Source organism: Neovison vison, chromosome 7 (assembly GCF_020171115.1).
Source record: "Neovison vison isolate M4711 chromosome 7, ASM_NN_V1, whole genome shotgun sequence".
Taxonomy (NCBI): Eukaryota; Metazoa; Chordata; class Mammalia; order Carnivora; family Mustelidae; genus Neogale; species Neogale vison.
The window spans coordinates 17,095,546-17,119,268 of NC_058097.1; the positions used below are offsets into that span (position 1 = coordinate 17,095,546).

General features: G+C 46.9%; 1 protein-coding gene across 1 annotated transcript in view; it reads right to left on the reverse strand.

The window, feature by feature from the left end:
• The window catches only part of CDH3 (cadherin 3), a 60,346-nt gene that overhangs the window by 35,971 nt on the left and 652 nt on the right, over window positions 1–23,723 (reverse strand). The window contains exons 2-3 of the mRNA XM_044260057.1: window positions 8,456–8,607; window positions 8,139–8,259 (exon numbers count right to left, since the gene is read on the reverse strand). Of these exons, the coding sequence (XP_044115992.1) occupies window positions 8,139–8,259; window positions 8,456–8,607 (273 nt within the window). The remainder of the gene's footprint in view (window positions 1–8,138; window positions 8,260–8,455; window positions 8,608–23,723) is intronic.

Below are 23,723 nucleotides of genomic sequence, written 5' to 3' on the forward strand. Positions count from 1 at the left end.
CTGTCACATACTAAGCATTACATAGTTTATTGAAAAACAGGGTCTTCTACAGTGAACATGTATTTAACCCTACATAAACAATCATCAGTAGTACCTACGGAGGGGGATGTGATAGAAATGAAAAACTCCCTAGGCAAGCCTGGTACTCAGCCAAGCTTGCAAACTACTGACTCAGGGGCTAAAGACCAGTAAAGCAGTTGGAGTGTAGTTGAGTCCCCGCTGGGGAATGCAGGAGCATTCTGGAAGCGGAAAAAGACCATAAAAGACAAGAAAATTACAGGTCAACAGCCCTGGTGGGAAGCCCCAGCTCGGGCAGACTCCACAAGGAGAGGGCAGGGTGTGGGCCCCGCATCTTGTTCTGGCTTGTGTATGAGGAGCCCACAAGGAGCTGACTTTCCTCTCGGCCTGAAGCTACGACAAGATGGGACTCGTTGTGAGAAGGCAGCCAGCCTTAAGCAAGGCACCCAGAAGAGGAGCAGAGCGCTCCAGTCCTGCCCTGTTAGTGACCAACCAGCAGTCCACCTCCTCGTAGCTCCACGGACATGAAGGCACGTCTCACACACAGGACAGAGTCAGAGCCTCATTGCTGAGGAGCTGGGAGCAGAGTGACTTGCCTCAGGCTACCTAGGTTGCGTTGAGAAACCAGGCTGAGAACCCCATTTCCCGCTGCCCAGATGTCCGCCATCAGGCCTGTGCCCCGCGCTGGGTTTGTTAAGACTCTGAAGAACCAAATGCACCTGAGCTGGGGACAGGGAGGGGGTTGGGGAGACAGCGAGGAATAGGCTACATTTCCCAAATTAGGGGGCAGAACCTTCTCAGAAAAATACATATGCATCTTGTACACAGTTAATTCCAGAGGAGCAAAGACTTCCTCAAGCTGATGTGAGACCCTGAGATCAGAACTCTGGGCCAGATCAACCTACTTCTAGCCTTCTATGCAGGTTTAAGTTTTCTTGGTAAGAGAGCTGTGACACGGACCTAATCTTATGTGCTCTTAAGCAAAAACTGGAGTTCTGGGGCTGAAAAGAGGAAAAAGGAAAGCCTGGGACTGTGCCTCCTTGGCCCCATCTCCCCATCCAGACCCTTAGGGTCTGGTGGAGAACAGATCTCCCCTCGCTGGGGTTCTGTGTAGCCTCAGAGGTGCTCACGAAGGGGAAGAAGTCACCAGCTTGCCCACCTCCTGGCTCTGAGGCCCTCTCCCTAGAGAGGGAAAGCAGAAGAGTCAAGAGTTGTGAGTTCCAAGGTGAGGCATGGGGAAAAAGGAAGATGCCCGTCTGCTCTCTTTCCAGGATAAGGCATTTTGGTTTACTGAGAGAACAGCAGCACCCCAGCACCCCGGAAGTCTAGCAGGATCACGGCTGCCATAGCCTGGATAGGATTCCGTCAGCTTGAGGAATTTGCAGACCACTGACGCTCTAGTGACCCAAAACGGGAAGGGTGACCAGATCTGGCTGAGGCGAGGGGAGAAAGGCAGAGTGTATCAAGCTCCTCCACTCTGAACAAGGTAGGGGGAGTCCTTGAGGGCAGGGGAGGGGGCAGGAAGGTGGGGGCGGGGATGCGGAGAAGTAGAAGATAACCAGCCAGAAGCAGATTCTCTGCTGAGAACTGTCAGGGAGAGCGCTATCAGGCCTGGTATCTGAACGAGCCCGATCCCCCCACATCCTAAAGAGGAGGCCAGGGGTCCTGGATAGAAATGCCTCCTCCCCCCAACTCCAGCTCCTGGTGATTAACAGAGGCCTGTGGAGGGAACAGGAATTCAAAGCCCTTGGGTCAGAAGTTAACTATTTCCAATCTTCCTCTAGCTTGACTGTGGCCAGGACTCACAACGTGGTCCCGTCTCTAATACTTAGGAGTGTGGTTAGTATCTCACACCTAAGGAGACCAACCTGGGTTCAAATCCTAATTCCACAATTTACTATCTGGGTGACCTAGGATAGGCTGCAGAGTTGCAAGCCTGGGTTTCCAATTCAGTTAAATGAAGCCAATTCAACACCCGTCCCCCAGCGGTGGGGAGGGGTGGCTTTTAGGAGGATTAAAAGAGCTTATTACATAAAGTACATAGTGTAGTCTCTAGAACTCAGTAAGCTCTTGGTAAATGGTATTTAGGTTGCTTTGTTGTTGTTTGTTTGGAAGCCCTTCCTTGACGGGTAGCCCCGCTGCCTGGCAATGACAGGGAACCAAATGAAATGAGGGGGAAAATTTGACCGAGACTTACAACATTCTTGGGTCTGGGGAAAGCCGGGAAGGGGAGGCAGGAAGGGGGGAGGCTGGAGGTGGAGCCCAGGGTCCTGGTTCCAGAGGAGACTTCAGAGACTCTGGCCGCCAGGAGAGCACAATTGGGACTTCAGCCCCATCTGCCCTTCCCAAACACCCTTCTGCCTCTCTGATGGGGTGGGACAGATTCCAAGCTGGACCGGACCCTGCCTTTTGCCTCTTCCCACCTTATACTCCATAATCCAACCAGACTAAACATATTTAAGTTCCTGGCCCCCATACTGTTCCCCTGCCAGGAATACCCCTTTGCTAACTCTCCGGCCTGAACCCCCTTGCATAATTCTTCCCCAGCCTTCAGTTTGGACATCACTTCCTTCAAGTCTCCCTAAGAACATGTTGGCAGCCCTCCTATGTGCCTCCATATTTTTTTCTCTCTACCTCCCGCTCAGATCATGTGAATATATAACATGTTATATATTACATAGAACATATACTATATATATATATACTATATAGTATCTATACACTTATTATATATACTATGTTATATATACTACATTATACACATACACACACAACTTATTTTGTCTGTCTTCCTTCACGAAGACTGGGTTCTGGGCATGTTTTGCTCACCAACATAACCGAAGAACTTGGAACAATAGTATCTGGCACTTGGTAGGTGCTCAGTAAATAACTGTACAAAGTCAGATTCCCAATTAAAATTCCTGGTGGCTGATCTGCTTCCGCCTCTAGTTGGGGAGTTCACTGACATTAACGAGCTATGAGTCTGTGTCGTCTCTGAACATCTCACACCCAGTAGGTACTCTGACATTTGTTGGCTTCGTGACCAGTCAACTTGTCCTCGGGTCTCAGACACCTCATTGCCTCCATAATGAGAGAGGAGCTGGACTTGACCACCGTGTCCATTTGAGGAGGCTGCTCCCCACGCACACGCTGTCCAAGATAAAAATGACCCACAAAGAAGACCTCACCTAAGAAATTTAGGTCCATTTCCAGATTGCCTTTCTATTTGGCGGGAATAATAAGGATTGGCTTAAGGACAATTAAAGGGGAAGGATTTCTCTCCCAACACAAAGGATGTAGCCAAAGACAAAATAAAGACTTGCTGTCTCTTGAAAATCAAGAATCCAGAAGGGGTCTGGTGAGGACACTGTTGGAGGAGGGGATGTAGAATCCAGAAGAGACTCTGCTCCTTCAAGACCGACAAAAGCTGACGCCTCAGTACACAGCCCTAGTACTGAGATTGTCAGGTAATCCTCAGTTAACCCAGCAATTATGCTCCCAGGTATGTACCTAACAGACAGTGTACACCAAGACTCCTCATCAAAAGACTGGAACAATAATCTTCAAGCAGCACTAGTCATAATAACCAAAAACCTGAAACTCCTCAAATACCCATCAATAGAAGAATCATCACATAATGGAATGCTACAGGACACTGATACTCATCTACAATACCTCCAGATATATGGAAGAATCTTACAAGGTACAATGACCCAAGAGGATATAGGATTCTTTTACATAAAATTCAAATATGGGCAAATTAATCTATGGTATGAGAAGTCAAGACAGTGCTTTTCTTGGTGGGGAGGACAGGGAATGGGAAGGAAGGGGCATCTGAGGTGCTGGTAATGCTGTTTTGTTTTGTTTGTTTGTTTGTTTGTTTGTTTTAACTAATCTCCACACCCAGCATGGAACCCAACATGGGACTTGAACTCACGACCCTGACATAGGCTGAGATCAAGAGTTAGATGCTTAACTGACTGAGCCAAATAGGTTCCCCACTAATGCTGTTTCTTGATCTAGGTACAGCTACATGGGTATTTCAAATCTCTGGCAATCACTGAGCTGTACACTTATGATTTGGGCACTTTCCTCCATATATGTTATTCTTTAATAACAGTGGTTCTCTGAATGGAGACAGTTCAGCCTCAGAACTAAAGCCTCAACTGATTTGAGCAGGGAAGGTCCTCCTCTCCCTCCTCCTCCATTATCCTCCAAATGCTGTGCAGAGCTATAGTTTCCAGCCCTAGAAACTCAGTAAGCAATGCCTTCCTTACCCACGGCAGGGAGGTGAGGGCACCCTGCACTGGGTAACCTAGGAACAGAGTGCCATGTGAGGAGGTGGGGAGACGAGAGGTTTGGGACCTGCTCCCCAGGTACAAGCTAACGGTGATGTGCAACAGCCTTCAGCAACCAACCCTTAGTCCACTGCTGAGCCAGGAAGGCAGCCAGCTGGGCTCAAAGCCCTAGCCCCAGTTTTCAAATATTCATTACTGAGGCAGATTTACTGGGCACCGAGGAATCCCCCTGGATTTAAAATCCTGGCCTTGGGGTAACTGAGAGGCTCAGTCAGTAGAGCATAGGACTCCTGATCTTGAGGTTGAGTTTGAGCCTTCGCAAGATGATTATAACCATAAAAAATACTAGACTATCAGCTCCCCAAGGGCAGGAACTTGGTTTTGTCCATTGCTTTAGCTGTAGTTCTAGAACACTGCCTGACACATGCAGATGCTAAATATATGTTTACTGAAAGAATAAAATATAGAGGGAATGGCCCAGAATGGAGGCCCCAAAACAAAAGGCAATTTTTACACAAGTTGAAATAGGCAAATTCATGTCGAAGTTAATTCATGCGCAGTCAAATTCATTACTGAAACTTTGAAGTTACCTACCAAAGCTAATGTGGGTTAGCTTTAATCTTACTGAAACACTGACTAAGGGTGAGTTGAACCTGCTGAGGGCCCATAATGAAGTAATGGATTTTTTACTGTAATTAAGCTGCCTCTCCCGACTGTCCACCATTAAGGATGTATGACCACGTTGGGTCAATCACTTTTAATCACTGTCCTAATACCATGCAAATTCCCCCCTCCCACCTCTTCTTTGTCTTTGCTTCCAGACCACACTTGAAGGCAGCCCCACAGACTGTGCAGTTGTGGTTGTTGGGGGGAACATTCCAGCTCTGCCTCCCTTGATTAACCTCTTGCCCTCGGTGGAGGCAAGCCCAGCATCACTTGACCCAAGCCCCATCACTAAGACACCGAGAGACTGTATCTAAGCCAGTTTCCCTACAGGAATGTTTCTGGAAAACCTTATGATAAGAATGAATAAATGACAAATTGCTCTTTGGACAGGGGTTGCTGTTGGTGTCTGTGGGATCTGGCGCTCCAACACTCCACTTCCTTTCCTCCACCTCCCACTTTCTGGTAGTGAAAAAAGTCACAGAACTTAGGAATCACAAACTTCTATTCAAGTCCCAGCTAGTTCCAGTAGTAATGCCTCTGGTGAGGCCACAACCACTCAGGCTTCATGGGTAAAACAGGCAGACCTTCACAAGATTGTCAGGGTTCATGCAAATACCTTCTGGGTGTTCTGTGAAGTATCGGGTCCAGAACTAAACCCAAAGGGAAAAGTCATGTTTGTGACCCTCAAGGTAGCTCCCGAGCTATTCAGCTTACAAAATTGAATCCATTAAGCTGCTTCTGTGTCTCCACCTTTGAAACCTCCAGCAGAGCTGGGTTACAGGCTTTCTGAAGTACCAACTCTGAGATTAAGAGCTCAAGCTGTTTAATAGTTACCTTACCAGCTTCAAGAGAGCATCAGGAGGACAAAGCAAGCTCAGAGTTGTGGAAGTGCTTTGAAGAGCAAAGTGCACATGCAAACAAGGTATTAATTATATCAGATAATTTCTTTGAGCTCAACTTCATAGACACCTGTGATATTCATAACCCAGGGGCGAACAAGAGGGGCAATTGTTCTTTCGCACTAAGAAAACTTGGCTGCTTGGCCAAACTCGAGAGAGTTTGTATGTACCCTCAGGATAACCCTTTCAACATGGCTGGATCCATCCTGTGCACAGAGGACACAGAGCTGGGATGGAGGTGGGTAGGTAGAAAGATGTCAGCAGCTGAGAACTAAGAAGAGAAATATCAGTATTTTTTTGTTAGGGTGTGTCAGTTTATTGGAAACCACTGGACCCAGAAACCTGCTTTTACTTAAGAAAGAAGGCAGCAGCCTACTTCACAGGAAAACTACTGTAAGAACCAGTCATGTTGCAGGGAGGCTCAAGGTTAGCTAAGCACATTAACCCACTCTTTGTTTTATAACCCAGGTGTGCTCTTGGCATGAACCCACCATTTTCACAACCATAAAGCAGACATCCAAGAAAGCAGAATTTTCTCAAAAGGTTTAAAATGCCTGACATCACCAGGAAACACTTGCCAACCGGACGGTGAAATTGAAAACCTGATCACTGCTTCCCCCCAACAACCTCAAGCTTAGCGAAGTGACAGTTAATCTGATATTTCTTGCTTCGGTAAGAAAGATACGGCACAATCAACACTCAAAAGCCGTGAGACTGAAGTCAGGAGAACTTGACAATGCGGGGGAGGAGTACAGATTTGGCAGAGGTCTGGTTAGCAATAAAGCTTCCTCAGGGAGCCGGAATTGGAGTTGGGGCCCTGCCCAAGTTAACATTTTTACAGGTTGGCTGAGTTGCAGTTTGTTAGCCAGTCAGTAATAAACCCATGTGCAAGAATTTAAAGTTTATGAGGCATGGCCTCTTAATGCCTTTGCTTGGCTCCCTACAGCCCGGAGTTTAAGGAGCCTGGCCTAGCCAGGGTGTTAATTGTTTTGTCAATCTGTAAGGTTGTTTGGGAAAAGGCTAAAAAAAGTCTCCCACAGACTCCAGACCCCAGTCCTCTAGTGAAGGAACAAAGGAGAGCCATTCTGTCCCCTAGGCATTAGTACTTCTACATTCAAACTGGTAATTTGTACCTGGGGTGAGGGGTTTGCTGATGAAGGCATTAGAAATAGGCTAGGTGGCAAAGGTTCTTAATTGTTTTGAAAGCCACCTAAACTGTAGATCCCCTTCCCAGAAAAATGCACACACAAGTTCTTAAACAATTTTCACAGGTTAGGGATCCGCTGGAACCCCGACCCAAGGATCCTGGGTTACACCTCTGTTTAAGAACTTGGGTTTGATGGGTGTAGAAACCCCCACTGTCCCGTCTTGGATGGAGGGAAAAGAGGCCCCCATCAGCCCGCAGCTGCTCAGGTCTCATAACGCACTGGTTCTCCGCACCAAAATGACTCCCCGCTCTCAAGATTTTCAACTTTGGTGGGGGTGGGGGGACTAGTATACTAAATGATCAAAAATGTTCTTTGATCTCCCATCCACCGCACCCTCGGCTCAAGACCTTCCGGCTTGGGACCCCCTCCCCACTCCCCCAACATTCCAGTCCCAAGTTGGGGGTGGGGGGTAGGGCTGTCCCACTGCGTGATGGCCCCAGCCCAGGTGTGCCAGACCCAGTTTCCACGCAGGCTGCAGGGGCGCAGGCCCTCCGGGAAGGGCAGGGTTAAGAGTGCATTCCAGCTGCCGGGGAAGAAGGGGGGGGCGGGGGAAGGGAGCACGAAGAAGAGAAACAGACCCGGTCTGTCCGTCGGAGACACAAAGCACGGTACACAAAGGGGGCCCGAGAGGGGCGAAGGGGGCTGCCCAGGGCACGGCTCATCCCCACACCTGCGCGGGGGTTGGGGGAGGAATGTGGACGACGCATTCCTTTGCGGGGGCCAGTGGGGGGAGAGCTTCCCACGTCCGGGCTGGGTGAGGAACTCAGCCGCCCCGCACCCCGAAGGTGGTCTAGGTAAGCCGCCGCAGCGGGGCAAGGAGGAGTTGCAGGTCGGACGGCGCTGTGCTCTCCATCCTTCTCTGTCCGCCATCCACCCCCACGCTAACCCCCGAGATGCTTTCCGCTCCTTCTCCAAACCCGAGGCGGAGGCAGCGTCGCCAGAAATTCCCCCCGCCCCAACCTGGGCACCCCTCGCGCGGACCACTGGAGCAGCCCACGTGCGACCCTCGGCCCCGCGTTTCCATCGGGATACCTCGAGGAAGGTCTTACCTTTGCTCTGCGCCTGGCCCAGATCCACCTTCGCGCCTCCAGCCACCAGCGTCACTTCAGCTTCCCCGAAGCCCGCCCGGCACGGCTCCGAGGCCACGCAAGGCAGCCAGCAAACCTGCGCCTGAGGGAAGAGGAGAAAAGGGAACGGCTGGGTCACAGGCGTGCCCGGTTCTGCATACCCGGCCCGATATCCCTCACGGGGCTCTGCTCCGCCACCTTGGCTGCAAGTAGCCCAGCAACTCTCTCTCCTCGACGCCGCCGACGCGTGCGGACCCGCCCAGCTGGACCGCTCCGGCTGGGGCAAGGCAGTGGAGTACCTTAAAGAGGAGGACGAGGAGGAGGGATGCGAGAAGCCCACTAGGGAGCTCCATAGCTGGAGAACGAAGGACGAAGAAGCAGCAGCCTCCGCGGGACAGTGCTTCGCCAAGCTTTCCCGGTGCCTTTGAGCGCCTCTGCCCGCTGGCGCTAGCGGGGTGGGGGTGGGGGGGGCCAGGTGAGCGCAGGTGGGTGCTGATTGGTCCGGCGCCGCAGGTCCCGCCCCTTCGCAGGTGGGGCCCCCGCAGGCGTGGTGGGGACGCCCACGATACACGCCCGTATTCGCGTTAATGCAGCAATTCTGAAATGCCCACGGGCGTTTCCGGAACTGCTACCCGCATGGACCCAGGCTGTGTTCCACAGATTCTGAGTTCGAGGTTAAAAACAGAACAAAAACCACCCAGCTCCTCAGTCTCCGCAGCACTCGAAGAAAAATGTTTTTGTGCCTTGCAGCTACAGTGAGAAAGAAGTGGAGACGCTTCTGAACCCGACTGGAAACAGAGGCGCCCCATTCATACTCCCCCAAGGCACTGTTATCCAAAGCTTTGATGGAGGCCGGGTGTGGACGCTCCACAGCTGGCTACAGCGGGGGCTGCCCCCTGCCTCTCTCTCCACTCCCATGCAAGGCCGCTGAGGACACGGGAGTAAGACTTAAAGCTGGCAGTGAGGTGCAGAGAGGCCGTGTTACTGACTTTGCAGCAACTTGCGGAAGACTCATTACTTCCACTGCACAGCCCAAGAACTGGAGGCTAGGAAAGAAGGCCCCAGAGTTCAGCGGCTGTTGTGGAGCCAAAGGGGGCGAGTAGACCGCGGTTATTAGCGTCATCATCTCCAGGGACCCCCCCCCCATTAAATACAAATGACACTTTCTCAACTTTATATAAAATGTAAATACTTTTAAAAAGTCTTTTTTTAAAAGATTTTATTTATTTATTTGATAGAGATTACAAGCAGGCAGAGAGGCAGGCGGGGGTGGGGGGGGTGGGGGGGGGGGGGGGGGGGAGGAAGCAGCCTCCCTGCTGAGCAGAGAGTCGGAGGCCGGTCTCCATTCCAGCACCCTGGGATCCTGACCTGAGCTGAAGGCAGAGGCTTTAACCCACTGAGCCACTCAGGCACCCAAGTCTTTTTTTTTTTTTTTTTTAAACAAGGCTGTTATTGGTCTGAAATACTGAATATAAGTGAAAACTTCGTACTAATCAAGCGGCCTTCCGGGAGCCTCTCACATAAACCCCCTTCTTGAAAGAAAGGGGGAGGAGCTAGGATTCCTCCCTCTACTTTTTTTTTTTTTTTTAAAGATTTTTATTTATTTGAGAGAGAAAGAGATCATGAGAGTGCAGAAGCAGGGGGAGCAGCAGAGGGAGAGGGAGAGGCAGGCTCCCCACTGAGCAGGAAGCCCTACGCGGGACTCGATTCCAGAACCCTGGGATCACCACCCAAGCGGCAGGCAGCCACTCAACGGACTGAGCCACCCAGGCGCCCCAACATTTTTCAAAAACTTTTTTAAAGATTTTATTTGACAGAGAGCAAAAGTAGAGGGGAAGCTGTAGAGGGAGAGAGAGATGCAGGGTCCCTGCTCAGCAGGGGGAGCCTGGTGTGGGACTCCATTCGATCATGACCTGAACTGAAAGCAGACGCTTAACAACTGAGGCACCACGCGCCCCTTGTACCTCTACTTTAGACCTGAAATGCTTTCCCCTTCAGGACACACAAGTGGGCTCCGGACACATAAGTGGGCTCCGGACACAGAAACCCTCCTGGGGGCGCCTGGGTGGCTCAGTAGTTAAGCGTCTGTCTTTGGCTCAGGCCATGATCCCAGGGTCCTGGGATCCAGCCCCACATCAGGCTCCCTCTCCCACTCCTCTTGCTTGTGTTCCCTCTCTGGCTGTTTCTGTCAAACAAATAAAATCTTTAAAAAAAAGAAACCCTCTTAAAAAAAAAAAAAAAAAACCCTCCTGAGACTCAATCCCTCTACCCTGCACACCCTCTCCCCACCAAGCTGAGCTTTCCAAAGATCCTGTTCCCTGAGGCCTCTCCCTGGAGCCTCTCCCTACTTTCCCTACCTGCCCTGAGAACCCAGGCTGACACCTCCTTGTTCCTCTCCTTCCTTCTCCCCAGCTCAGATTCCGGGCTTTGAGGAGCCTGGAGTCTGTAATTATAGATTCTTTGGCCCTTTAGGGACAACCTGGTGGCTTGCCTGTCTTTCCACCCATTAGGCCTGTGGCTAAGAGGAAAACGGTTTGCTCTGGGACAGTGGTAGTCCTCTCTCCAGCTGAACACTGGCCATACCGCCTGCGTTCAAGCCGGTGTTCCACCATGATTAGTACTGAGGCCTCAGGCTAGTGAAATAACCTCTTTGAGGCTCAGTTCTGCATGCATTAAGACATCTGATCTCTAAGGTACTAGGATTAAATGAGTTAATACATATAAACGAGGATTAAATTAATTAATACATTTAAAACGCTAAACTCTGTACCTGGCACAGAATAAGAGCCAGACATTGCCTGGTATTGCTTTAAGATCTTGGCTTAATAGTCCTCTGCCTCGTGAGTGGTTTCTGTCCTCCTTAGCACCCTCGCATTCCCCAAACTAAGAAATGTAACCCTTCAGTTTCACTGCTGATGTTTTGTATTGGCATCTGGTATTAAGGGAGAGCTCGGTTAACTGGCTTATGGTCCCAGCGGCTGGGAGTTGGCCAGGGACAATGCACTGGGAGTTGGCCAGGGACAATGCACTGGAAAAGCCAGAGGCAGCTCTCTGAGCTCTGCACCTCGCTAGCCTCGGTCTACCACAGGGGTCGCTTTTCTTGCCCGTGGGGAGGTTAGCTAAGCGTGCAGGAGCACATGGTGACAGGGAAGGCCCCAGATGGTACCCAGTGGCTCCGCCTAGCCTTGCCTCGCAGGTTCCACTGAGCCGGTGCGGAACTAGATGAAGCTATTAAGTGGGCCGTTAAACACAGCCGAGCCTCGAGATACAAGCCGTAATTAAGTAAACACCCAGCTGGAGGGCCGTTGAACTCGCTCATTTCCTCCTCCTTCTAGGGCATTCAGCATTCTGGGCGAGGGGCAGAATGAGGGGCAGAAGAGAGAAGAGAAATTGAGAGTCGGCTCTTCTGCCTTCAACTTGGACCACGCTGCTGTCTCCTCCGTGGCTCCCCCTTGTCGCTCACTTGCACGTTCGTTCGTTCATTCATTCATTCATTCAGCAAATTACTTGCTGGTAGCCTGCTATGTGCCAAGCACTGGAGATACAATGGTGAACAAAACAAGCAACCCCCCCCACCCCCGCACCCTTGGACAGTCCATCCCTGACTGTGTGTGCGCAAGCGCGGGGGTGGGGGACCAGGTTGAGGGAAAAAAACCATGTAAGTAAATGTTAGATCATACGTGCTGTGTGCATGAACAAAGACGAAATGGGAAGTGCAAATTTGTGAGACAGAAAGTAGGGGCACCTGGTTGGCTCAGTTGGTGGGACCCTGTGACTTTTTTTTTTTAAGGTTTTATTTATTCATTTGAGAGAGAGAGAGCGCTCTCTCTCAAGCAGAGGGAGTGACAGAGGGAGAAGCAGACACCCTGCTGAGCAGGGAGCCCAACATGGGGCTCTATCCCAGAACTCATCCCAGAGATCATGACCAGAGCTTAAGGCAGAGGCTTAACCATCTGAGCCACCCAGGTGTCCTGAGCCTGCAACTCTTGACTTCAGGGGCATGAGCTGAAGGCCTGCAATAGGTAAAAAGACGACTTAAAAAAACAAAAATCAAAAAACACACGAGACAGAAGGTAGGATTGGAAATTGTACATAACGTGATCCAGAAGGTGTTTCCAACAGAATCCAGGAAGAGACAGAATCATCCAAGCCTGGAGGGTTCAAGTCTTACTGAGGGGCCTAGAGGAATGGGCAGGGTTCAGAGAATCAAAAGGGATATTGAGGCTCTGGGGACCAACAACAACAGAGAGGCCTTAGAACTCTGAGGACTGAAGGGCAAGGGGAGGAAATGATGTCACTGAAAGTTTGGAGTTGGGGAGAGCTGGAGAGTAGAGGAAGGACTCCCCCTCCCAAATGCAGCTGCTATCTGGCCAGGGCAAGCAGGTAGGATGTAAGAAAACTCCAACATCTTTCTCCTTTTGCCATTCATCTCCCAGCAGCACTTCCTATGGGCCTAACCCACCCAGAAGCCTGTGGGCAGGAGAGCCCAGGTGGTATGGTCTCTAGGGGTCATTTCTCCAGTCACAGCGCAGGATGGAGAAAACAGAAAATGGATGAAGGGTGGGCGAGCCATGGGGAAAGCCAAGAGGCCTCACTGAGAAATGGACATTTTTTTTTTTAAAAGATTTTATTTATTTATTTGACAGAGAGAAATCACAAGTAGGCAGAGAGGCAGGCAGAGAGAGAGAGGGAAGCAGACTCCCTGCTGAGCAGAGAGCCCGATGCGGGACTTGATCCCAGGACTCTGAGATCATGACCTGAGCCGAAGGCAGCGGCTTAACCCACTGAGCCACCCAGGCGCCCGAGAAATGGACATTTGAACAATACAAGGAAGTGAAGAAACAAGTTACAGTAAGGATATCTGAAGAAAGAGTATTCCAGGCCAACAAACCCAAGCAAAGGCCCTGAGGCAGTGGATTACTTGGGACAGAAAAAAATTTAAAAAAATAATAATAAAAGGAAGAATGTCTGGAGTAGAGTGACAAGTAGGAAATGAGTCAGAGTTGAGAGGGTGGGGAGCAAATCTTACAGAGCATCACAGGCCGTTGTAAAAACCTACTGAGTGGGAGGGGAGGAAGACCCTGGAGGCTGTAAGCAGAGGCATAGCCTTGAGACCACAGGGAATGAGGGTAGAAGTTGGGAGGTCAACGGGGATCCTACTGCAATCATCCACACAGAAGCAGAAACAGCTTGGTTTAGGGTAGACACTGTAGAAGGGATAAGAAATTACCAGATTAAAAAGCACCCAGAAAATAACAAGTGTTGGCGAGGATGTTAAAAAATTGGAACGCTTGTGCGCTGTGGGTGGAAATGGAAAATGGTGCAGCCACTATGGGAAACAGCATGGCGGTTACTAAAAAAATTAAAAATAGAATTTCCATATGAGATAGCAATTCCACTTCTGGTTACATACTCAAAAGAATTGAGAGCAGGGACGCACAGAGATATTTGAACATCCATGCTCATAGCAACATTATTTGCAATAGCCAAGAGGCAGGAGCCATCCAAGTGTCCATCCACAGACGAATGAATAAACAAAATGTTCACTAGGCACAGAGTTTCAGTTTTGCATGATGAAATGAGTTCTGTGGAAGGATGATGGTGATCGTTGCGTGGCAGTGTGAATGTACTTAATTCCACTGAACTGGATACGAGTTTCACCCTGACTTTTAAAAAGTTTCTAAAAAAGTAATTAGATTCTGGGTGTATTTTAAAGCTATTGCCAGGGTGTCCGGCTGGCTCAGTGACTAGAACATGTGGCTCTTGATCTTGGGGTTGGGAGACAGAGCTGAAGTTGGGCGTAAAGAAGGATTAAAAAAAATTTTTTTTAGGGAACCTGGATGGCTCAGTTGGTTAAGCATGATCCTGGAGTCCCGGGATCAAGTCTCGCATCAGGCTCCTGACTTGGTGGAGAATCTGCTTCTCCCTCTGACCCTCCTCCTCTCATGCTCTCTCTCTCCCTCTCTCTCTTTCATTTTCTCTCAAATAAATACATAAATAAAATCTTTAAAAATATTTTAAAAAGGGGCGCCTGAGTGGCTCAGTGGGTTAAGCCACTGCCTTTGGCTCAGGTCATGATCTCAGGGTCCTGGGATCGAGCCCCATATCAGGCTCTCTGCTCAGCAGGGAGCCTGCTTCCCTCTCTCTCTCTCTCTGCCTGCCTCTCTACCTACTTGTGATCTCGCTCTGTCAAATAAATAAATAAAAATCTTTAAAAAATAAATAAAAAAAAAATAAAGATATTGCCAACAATAATATTACCCAAAGGACTGGCTATGAGTTCGAGAGAAAGAGTGGGTCAAGGATGACTCCAGCCTTTGGGGCCTCAGAAACCAGCAGGATAGCAATGCCATTTCTTGAGTTTGGGAAGGTGTGTGTAGTAACATTATCAGGGTACTGCTCAGACCCTCCTTGGGATCCCTTTAAAGTTTTCTGAGTTCCCCTTTCTCAGCTTCTGTGAGCTGATGCTCCTAGTACCCTGCACATGTGACTCTCTTCAGAGGCCTGACCATCGACTCTTGGGGTCCCTTTGCCCTTGCAAGGAAGTGCCCAGGGTCATGAGTTCATGCCCTGTACTGGACTCCATTTTGGGTGTGGAACCTACTTAAAAAAAAAAAAAAAAAAAAAGGGAGGGGGGCACCTGAGTGGCTCAATCAGTTAAGCCCCTGACTTCGGCTCAGGTCATGATCTCAGGGTCTTGAGATCAAGCCCTGTGTCAGGGTCCCTGCTCAGCAGAAAGTCTGCTTCTCCCTCTCCCTCTGCAGCTCCCCTGCTTATGCTCTATATTTCTCCCAAATAAATAAATAAAATCTTTTTTTTTTAAGATTTTATTTATTTATTTGACAGAGAGAGATCACAAGTAGGCAGAGAGGCAGGCAGAGAGAGAGAGAGGAGGAAGCAGGCTCCCTGCTGAGCAGAGAGCCCGATGCGGGACTCGATCCCAGGACCCTGAGATCATGACCTGAGCCGAAGGCAACGGCTTAACCCACTGAGCCACCCAGGCGCCCCTAAATAAAATCTTTTAAAAAATTAATAAATAAATCCTGAATCCAGCTCTTCTGGTATATGCGACCTTAGGCAGGTGACTTTCTACTCTCTGTGCTCCAATATTCTCATCTATAAAATAGGATAAATATAGTAACACCTTCCTCATAGGTTATATCACTATTTTTGTAAAACACTTTAGAACATGATAAACATAAGTGTTAAATTGTATTAATTGTCCCTCTCCTTTCATTGAGGATTTCCTCAATGAAAGATAGTTTTTGCCTGCTTCGTTCACAGTGCATAGAACAGCCTAGCATAGGGGTGCTTGTCTGGATCAGTGGGTTGGGCCTCTGCCTTCGGCTTGGGTTGTGATCTCAGCATCCTGGGATCTAGCCCCGCATGGGTCTCTCTGCTCAGCAAGGAGCCTGCTTCCCCCTCCCCCTCTGCCTGGCTCTCTGCCTACTTGTGATCTCTGTCTCTGTTAAATAAATAAATAAATAAAATCAATCTTAAAAAAAAAAAAAAAAAAGCCTAGCATAAAATGCTCAAATATTTATTGAATGGATGAAATCAACAAGATGCAACTTATAAGCATCTGACAGGGTGCTAGATGCATAGTAGAAGCAAAACTCGTGTGGGTTGCCTGATGCACCTCACAGAGCTGAGGAGAGATCCAATGAGCTAACATAGGGCTAAGTATTTAACAAAGAATCATACAAATAATACAAGTCATAATAAAGCCAACTACTACCATTTCCTGAGCACACACCAGATTCAGATTCTGTACTAATTACTTTTCATGCATGAACTCATTCGAATCCTCACAACTCTACATAGTCATTCATATTATTACTTTTCACTGATGAGAAAACAGGTTAAGGCCCTTGCCCAAGACCACACACTAAGGCAGAAGCAAAGCCACAGTGTAACAGAGTTCTGTCTCACTCCAAAACTCACTGTCTGAACCAGTTGCCAAGCTGCTATCGGTCAATATTTGCTGGAAGAATGAATTTGTGAAGCAGGTCTTTGGTACATTAGGAAGAATTCCATAATATCCGATCCTTTCTCTTAAAAACCTCTTAAAATAAACATATTTGCCCCTGATTCAAGGTTAAATTCTGGGTCCTGCAAGAAACATTTAGAAAAAGCTTTTCTGCCCATTTTTGGTAGCAAAATTCCCAGATCTCCCCTCCCACACAGCATACTTAGGGGGATGTGTCCCAAAGACAAGCGGGTATTTTGCAGTCTTTTTCTAGGAAGGAGCCTTAATACAGGGTGGGGTCCTATTTCCTGTCCCTCCCCTCCACTGCCCAGTGCTCTGCACAAATGATTCCATAGTCTTGCTTCTTTATATTTATTCTTGATTTCTCTGGGACCCTCCTTTTTGTCTGGTGATGTCACTGGCTAGCTCCTTCCATCTATCACTTCTGAAGACTGCAAGATGCTAAGGCAGCTGACCCCAGCAAGAAACCTGATCCATATACCTTCCCTTTCCTTGAGTCTTTGGAGGGGCTGTGCTGCCTTTAGCATCAGTGAATTTCTGCCAAGGCCTGAGCTGTCAGTTTCCAAAGACCAGCAGCCAAGCATTTATATATGTGTGTACAATGAGCACACAGAATCAATTAATCAATAAGCACTCACAAAACCCTGAAGACCCGTGGTTGGCTAGGGTCTAGAAACTTTGAGTACTATAGGGCTGGAAAAGGGCCTTGAAGAAAACAACAACAACTACAACATAACAATAATCTGTCCTCAAAGGCATTCTTCATCCTTCCCCTGAGAGGCACTGATGACCCTCGGATTAGGTTTCCCAGGCTCACTTGAGAGATGACTTCCTGCTGGGATCAGTCAAAGGGAAGCACTAGGAAGACTGGAGGCAGGACAATGAAAAAGCCAGGGTATTTATTCTCCTGCCTCAGTGTCGTGGCAATGGCTGTGTCTTGTCTATAGCTCCAGCTATGGGTCCAGGTTCTAGTAACACCACCTTTCCCCTCTCTTCTTCCTGCTAAGTGGTGGATGACTTCTTGCTGCCTAATCTATAGGTTGCATCACTGTCTCCTATTTGACTTCTCAGCCTCTCTGTCACCTCTGCATTAAGTTCCCTCCAAAGACTCACAGTGGTTTTGCTTTCCATATTGGATGTTGATTGATAGGAGAGTTAAAACACACTACTTGCTATGGGTGAGACAGTGTTCTAGATACATTACATAAATTAATTTACTCAATTCCACCATCTGAGGAATGATTACATTTTACAGATTATAGTTTACATTTACATCTTACAAAACTGAGGCACTTAGAGTTTGATCTACTCTAAGTAACATCCCAGATCTGGATGCATATCAGAAATTGCCCAGGAGATGCCAGCAATGTTTGATTTCTTTTTTTTTTTTTTTAAGATTTTATTTATTTATTTGTCAGAGAGAGAGAGGAGCGAGATTGAGCACAAGTAGACAGAGAGGCAGGCAGAGGCAGAGAGAGACACAGGCTCCCTGCCGAGCAAGGAGCCCGATGTGGGACTCGATCCCAGGATGCTGGGATCATGACCTGAGCCAAAGGCAGCTGCTTAACCAACTGAGCCACCCAGGCGTCCCAATGTTTGATTTCTTGTTCTGGGTGGTGTATACATGTCTGTGCTCACTTAGAGGAAATTTATGGAGCAATAAATCCATGGTTTTATACTCTTCTGTGTGTATACATGTCAAGAAAGATCCAGTTTGTAAAATGGCATTTAGCAAGGAAAAAGACACTGTTTTCAAGATGTTTGTGAAGAGTTCATTTTTTCCCCTAAAATGACTCAGAAAAAAAGTAACATTTTGAAAGTACCATATTTCTTTTATATAGTTTATGATTGTAATCATATGAAACAAAATTAAAATTAAACATTTTAAGTAAAACAAAATAGTTTTAAATCTTATAAAAATAGGGGCACCTGGGTGGCTCAGTTGTTAAGTGTCTGCCGTTGGCTCAGGTCATGATCCCGGGATCCTGGGATCGAGCCCTGCACTGGGCTCCCTGCTCAGCAGGGGAGTCTGCTTCTCCCTCTCCCACTCCCCCTGCTTATATTCCCTCCCTCACTGCCTCTCTCTCTCTCTGTCAAATAAGTAAATAAAACCTTAAAAAAAACTTGTAAAATTATTATATCTAACTTTTTTTATTTAACAAAAAAAAGGATATTTAGTGTTACTAAAGATTCAACATAAGGCACCTGGGTGGCTCAGTCAGTTAAGCGACTGCCTTTGGCTCAGGTCATGATCCTGGGGTCCTGGGATTGAGCCCCGTGTCAGGTTCCCTGCTCAGTGGGGAGTCTGCTTCCCCCTCTGCCTGCCTCTGTGCCTGCTCGTGCTCTCTATCTCTTTGTCAAAAAAATAAATAAAAATCTAAAAACAAAAAAATATTCATCATAAATATAATCTCTGATGTCTACTGTTAGATCAATATTTGTTAACCCTTTTCCTCCTCTAGGACTGAGTAACTTTAAACTTAAGGATATTATTAAAAATGCTACAATGGGGTCCCTGGGTGGCTCAGTGGGTTAAAGCCTCTGCCTTTGGCTCAGGTCATGATCCCAGGGTCCTGGGATCGAGCCCCACATTAGGCTCTCTGCTCAGCAGGGAGCCTTCTTCCTCCTCTCTCTCTGCCTGCCTCTCTGCCTACTTGTGATCTCTGTCAAATAAATAAATAAAATCTTTAAAAAAAATGCTACAGTGAAAAAAAAAATTGTCCAGGAAGCCAATTAAAGTTACAGCAGGTGATGGATACCATCCTAGCCCTACTGAATCAGACCTGCCAGTCCCTGGGGCCCAGAAATCTGGATATTTAAAAGCTCCCCAGGTGATTCTGATGCAACTAACCCAGCACCCCTCCATGAACTGGTATTCAGGGAACCCTGACCTTGTTTTGGTGATGAGGACGCATAGATCCAGGTAGGGAAAGTGACCTGCCCGTGGTTGCACAGCGAACTCTATGGGAGACAAGAACACTGCCAAGGAGAGCAACTTCAAGGTCACATGGCTGGCTTCTAATGTTTGGACTCGTTTTCCCTGGAGCCATCTGAAGCCACTTATTATTAGAAATGTTTTGGAAAATTCAGCGTGTAAACAGACATATGCAGGATTGCTGAGTGGCTGATCAGTGTTTGGAAAAGAAAAAAAGAGGCAGTTTCATCCACTTAGTCTTATTTTCAGTCCTTTCTGAATAAGTTCGTTAATCCTGCCTCCATTCTAACCTTCCCCATTCTGACCAAGACTGTGGTTGGGCCAAGAATTCATACTTTTTAACAGGGGCCTAAGGTAATCTGACAATTTGGAAAATATGATCAAAATCCAAAAAGCCCAGAATCTAAATGGAGTTTGTAATAACCAACCCCATAATGGTTAGATTTTTGTCTCCTCCCCATTCCCCATTGCTATATTCCCAGCACCAACGAAAGTGCCTGGCACACAGTAGCAGCTTAATAAATATTTATTGAATGAAATAATAATACTATTTTTTCTTGCATTTTGAAAATATTTTATGTACCATTATTCCCTGATCCCCAAAATGGACAGAATAGATACTAGGGTCCTCGTTTTACAGAAAATAAAACTGAGTTCAGAGAGACAAGGTGACTTATCAGATCACATAGCTAGGCAGAGCCCGCATCGGGCTCTCTGCTTTGCAGGGAGCCTGCTTCCTCCTCTCTCTCTGCCTGCCTCTCTGCCTACTTGTGATCTGTCTGTCAAATAAATAAATAAAATCTTTAAAAAATATATTTAAAAAATTAAAAAAATAAAATAAAATAAAATTCCTAAAGACCTCCCCACTGTGCTCTGTCAAGGTTCTGCATGGTCTAGTCCCCACTTACCTCTCCATTCATTACACTGAAGAAATATTTACTGAGGACCAACCACATGTTAGATACTATTTTGCACATTAGGGATGCAGGAGTAAATCAAACGAGGTCTTTGCTTTCATGGAGTTTATAGAAAAAAAAAGTAGATAAATAAACAAATTAGATAATTACAGACTCCTGAGAGTGCTTAGATGGGGATGCCTGGGTGGCTCAGTCAGTTAAGCATCGGCCTTTGGCTCAGGTCATGATCCCAGTGTCCTGGGATTGAGTCCTGCATCGGGCTCCCTTCTCCATGCTTCTCTCTTTGCCTCTGCTACATCTCTCTGTCAAATAAAGAAATAAAACCCTTAAGAAAGAATGAAAGAGTGAGCTAAGATGGAAATAAAGTAACAAGATAGTCTCTGGGGAATGGTCAGGACAGATATTCTAATAAGGCAACACTGAAGCTAAGACCTGAAGGTTGAAAAGAAGCCAGTCATGGAAAAGTTGGGAGAAAGTATTCCAGGCAGAAGGAACAGCATGTGCAAATACCTTTGCTGAGGTAAGCAACCCAACCACAGTCTTGGTCAGTCTTTGTTCCTTCTAGAAACCAGGAACAAAGTAGATAGTGTGGCAGAAGTTGAGTGAGTCGGAGAGAGAGATGAAGTAAGACTGGAGAAAATAGGTGAGAGCCAGATCATATAGGGCTCTGCAGCAATAGAAACTGGTCTTCTAGTCCATGACCAAAAAAAAAAAAAGCTACTGAACAGAGGAGGAATATGAGCTGATTTATATTTTGTAACAATCCTCCTAGCTCCCGTGTGAAAATGAATTGGGGACAGGAGGAATGAAAGTAAGGGACAAGAGAGGAGGCTGGTGCTAGGCCCAGAAAAGAGAGGACAAGCTTGCTGGGACCTTAGGAGAAGATGGAGTCGAGTAGTCAGATTCCCTATAGAGCTTCCAGGTGAAGTTGACAAGACCGGATGATAAACTGGATGAAGGGGAGGAGGAGATGGTGCTATTTATGGAGGAAGAATCAGGTGCAGGAGGAATCAAGAGTTCCATCTGGATTGTGAACTTGGAGCTAGGCAGACACAGATACTGGGTTTACCACGGACCATGGATGGGTATCTCTAAAGAGATGATACTTAAACACGATAGATTAGCCCTGATGTGCTCTGACATTTGAAGACTGAGCAGAAGAGGGACTAAGAGAGGTTAGAGGAAAACCAGAAGATTGAAGTCCACAGAAGAAAGTGTTTCCAAAAAGAGGAGGTGACCAGCTCAATCAAAGATGCTGGGAGGCCATGAAAGGTGTGGTCAGGGATATGTCCATTGAATCTGGCTGTTTGAGGTCGTTGGAAGCATAGTTTCATGAGAGTATCACGCCAGAAACCAGATTGGATTAGACAGAACAGTAAATTAGAGGTGAGGAAGCATGTACAGACAATTATTTTCAAGTTTTCCTTCAGCGGGGGTGTAGCTGCTGGTGTGTGTGGAGGCAAGTGAGGGTTTGTTTTTTTAGATAGAATTTACTAGAGTCGTGTTCTCCAAACTTCAGTCATTGAAGAATAGTCTTTGTTTCTGCCCCATCCTTACACCACAGGTACTCTAAATTTAAAATTTGTCTTATTTTTTAAAAAGATTTTATTTACTTATTTGACAGAAAGACAGCGAGAGAGGGAACACAAGCAAGGAGTAGGAGAGTGAGAAGCAGGCTTCCCACTGTGCAGGAAGCCAGATGTGGGGCTCAATCCCTGGATCCTAGGATAATGACTTGAGCCAAAGGCAGAAGCTTAACGACTGAGCCATCCAGGCACCCCTTAAAATTAACTTAAAATTTACCCAATTTTAGGGGTGCCTGGATGGCTCATTTGGAATTTCAAAGAAAAAAACATTTTTTTGGTTATGGTCCATGTGATTTAAAACCACCTAATACTGGGATTATATTCTGAGAAATACTTCCTAGAACATTTCTTTTTTTTTTTGTCGTTGAGAAATAACTTATGCTTGGTTGAGTGAGCAAATCTTAAATGTAGAGCTCGAATAATTTTTGCATAGGTATATACCAGTGTATCACACAGTTTAAGCTCAAGAGTTTTCTTTCTCTTTTTCTTCCTTCCTTCCTTCCTTTAAGATTTTATTTATTTATTTGTCAGAGAGAGAGAGAGAGAGAGCGAGCATGCACAAATAGGCAGAAGGAGAAGCAGGGTCCCCACCTCCCTGAAGGCAGATGCTTAACCCATGGAGCCACCCAGATAATATTCCTAGTGCCTAGCACAGTGCTAGTACGTCATAGGTACTCTCTCTTTTTTCCTTATTAGTTTTCTACAAAGAACATGTGTTATTTGTGAGTTAAAAAACCAAGTCCTAGGGCCCCTGGGTGGCTCGTTAGTTGAGCGACTGCCTTCAGCTCAGGTCATGATCCTGGAGCCCAGGGATCAAGTCCCACATGGGCCTCCCATCTCAGCAGGGGGTCTGCTTCTCCATTTGACCTTCCCCCTTCATACTTGTTCTTTCATTCTCTCTCAGGTAAATTTTTAAAAATCTTAAAAAAAAAAAAAAAGTCCTATCCAGGGCACCTGTCTGGTCCAGTTGGTTCTTGATCTTGGGGTTGTGAATTTAAACCCCACATTAGGGATAGAGATTACTTAAAAATTAAGTCTTTTGGGGGAAAAAAAAAGTCTAATCTGAATTCCAATTTTCCAGAGTGTCTAATCCAGAACTTATCAATGAAAACCAGAAAGAACATCAGGATCTCCCTTTGGATGTTAAGCCCTAGTCTGAGAAGACAGACGTGTCCAAATGGAGCATCCAGGAGTGGGTATCCTGAATCCAAGCCTCCCCCTAGCTACTAATCTGTATTTTGTGGGTCTTTGCTCTCACACCCTCATACACAATAGTTAAGGACACCAGAACCAATTCACTAAAACAGGGACGGCAAGACAAAACATCACCCATAAGTCTTTAAAAATTTAAAGAGTCTGATAGAGTCCTCCATTTGGCATCTGTCACGAAAGGAAATCGCCTGGGGCCTGTGCCTCTGTTGTTTTCCCTCTTCCAGACACCTTCTGTACAAACGCCCCTCCCTGAGGTTTACCCTCAGCTGCTGGTAGGAGGGTGTCAGGACCTTTTGCAGGAGGAGTTGTAGAATGGAAAAGCCCTTTATATTCAGACAAGTGCAACTAATGAGTTGATATTCCCCAAGCAAGTTGAGGATCAAAGTCAGAGATCTGAAACTCTGGCAAAGATACAGACATCTGTGGGCATGGGTGGGCCCAAGCTGGGAGGCCCTGGAGAGCACTACCAGGGGCTGTGGACACCCAGTTGGGCTTGCCTGCGACCAGACAGGTGTCAGGGCTGGCTGGAGAAGGCCAGGTCCCCAAGCTGAATGCAGGAAGGAAGAATTTGGAACCATTGTAATTAAATTAATTACAGGAATTTGTGGCGTAGGGGGTGGAAGTAAAAGACAAGGAAGAAGAAAACATTCCACCGAGCCAAATTAACCAATGTTGAGAGTTTTAACTTTTGCTCCCAAAAGGATGCAACCAGTGTCGTTTTTGTATAAGAAATAAGAACATTGTGATAAAAGTAAAAAAAAAAAAAAAAAAACTTGATTTCTACTTAGAAATCCATTCCTATCTTTACCTTCAAAGAGGCAAACGCTCCGAGGTGGTTTATGTGCTCCTCCCTACATTTAAAAATACTTTTACATAATTGTACCAGCATGACAACTTGCTTTTTCTATACAATCTTATTTTTAAGAA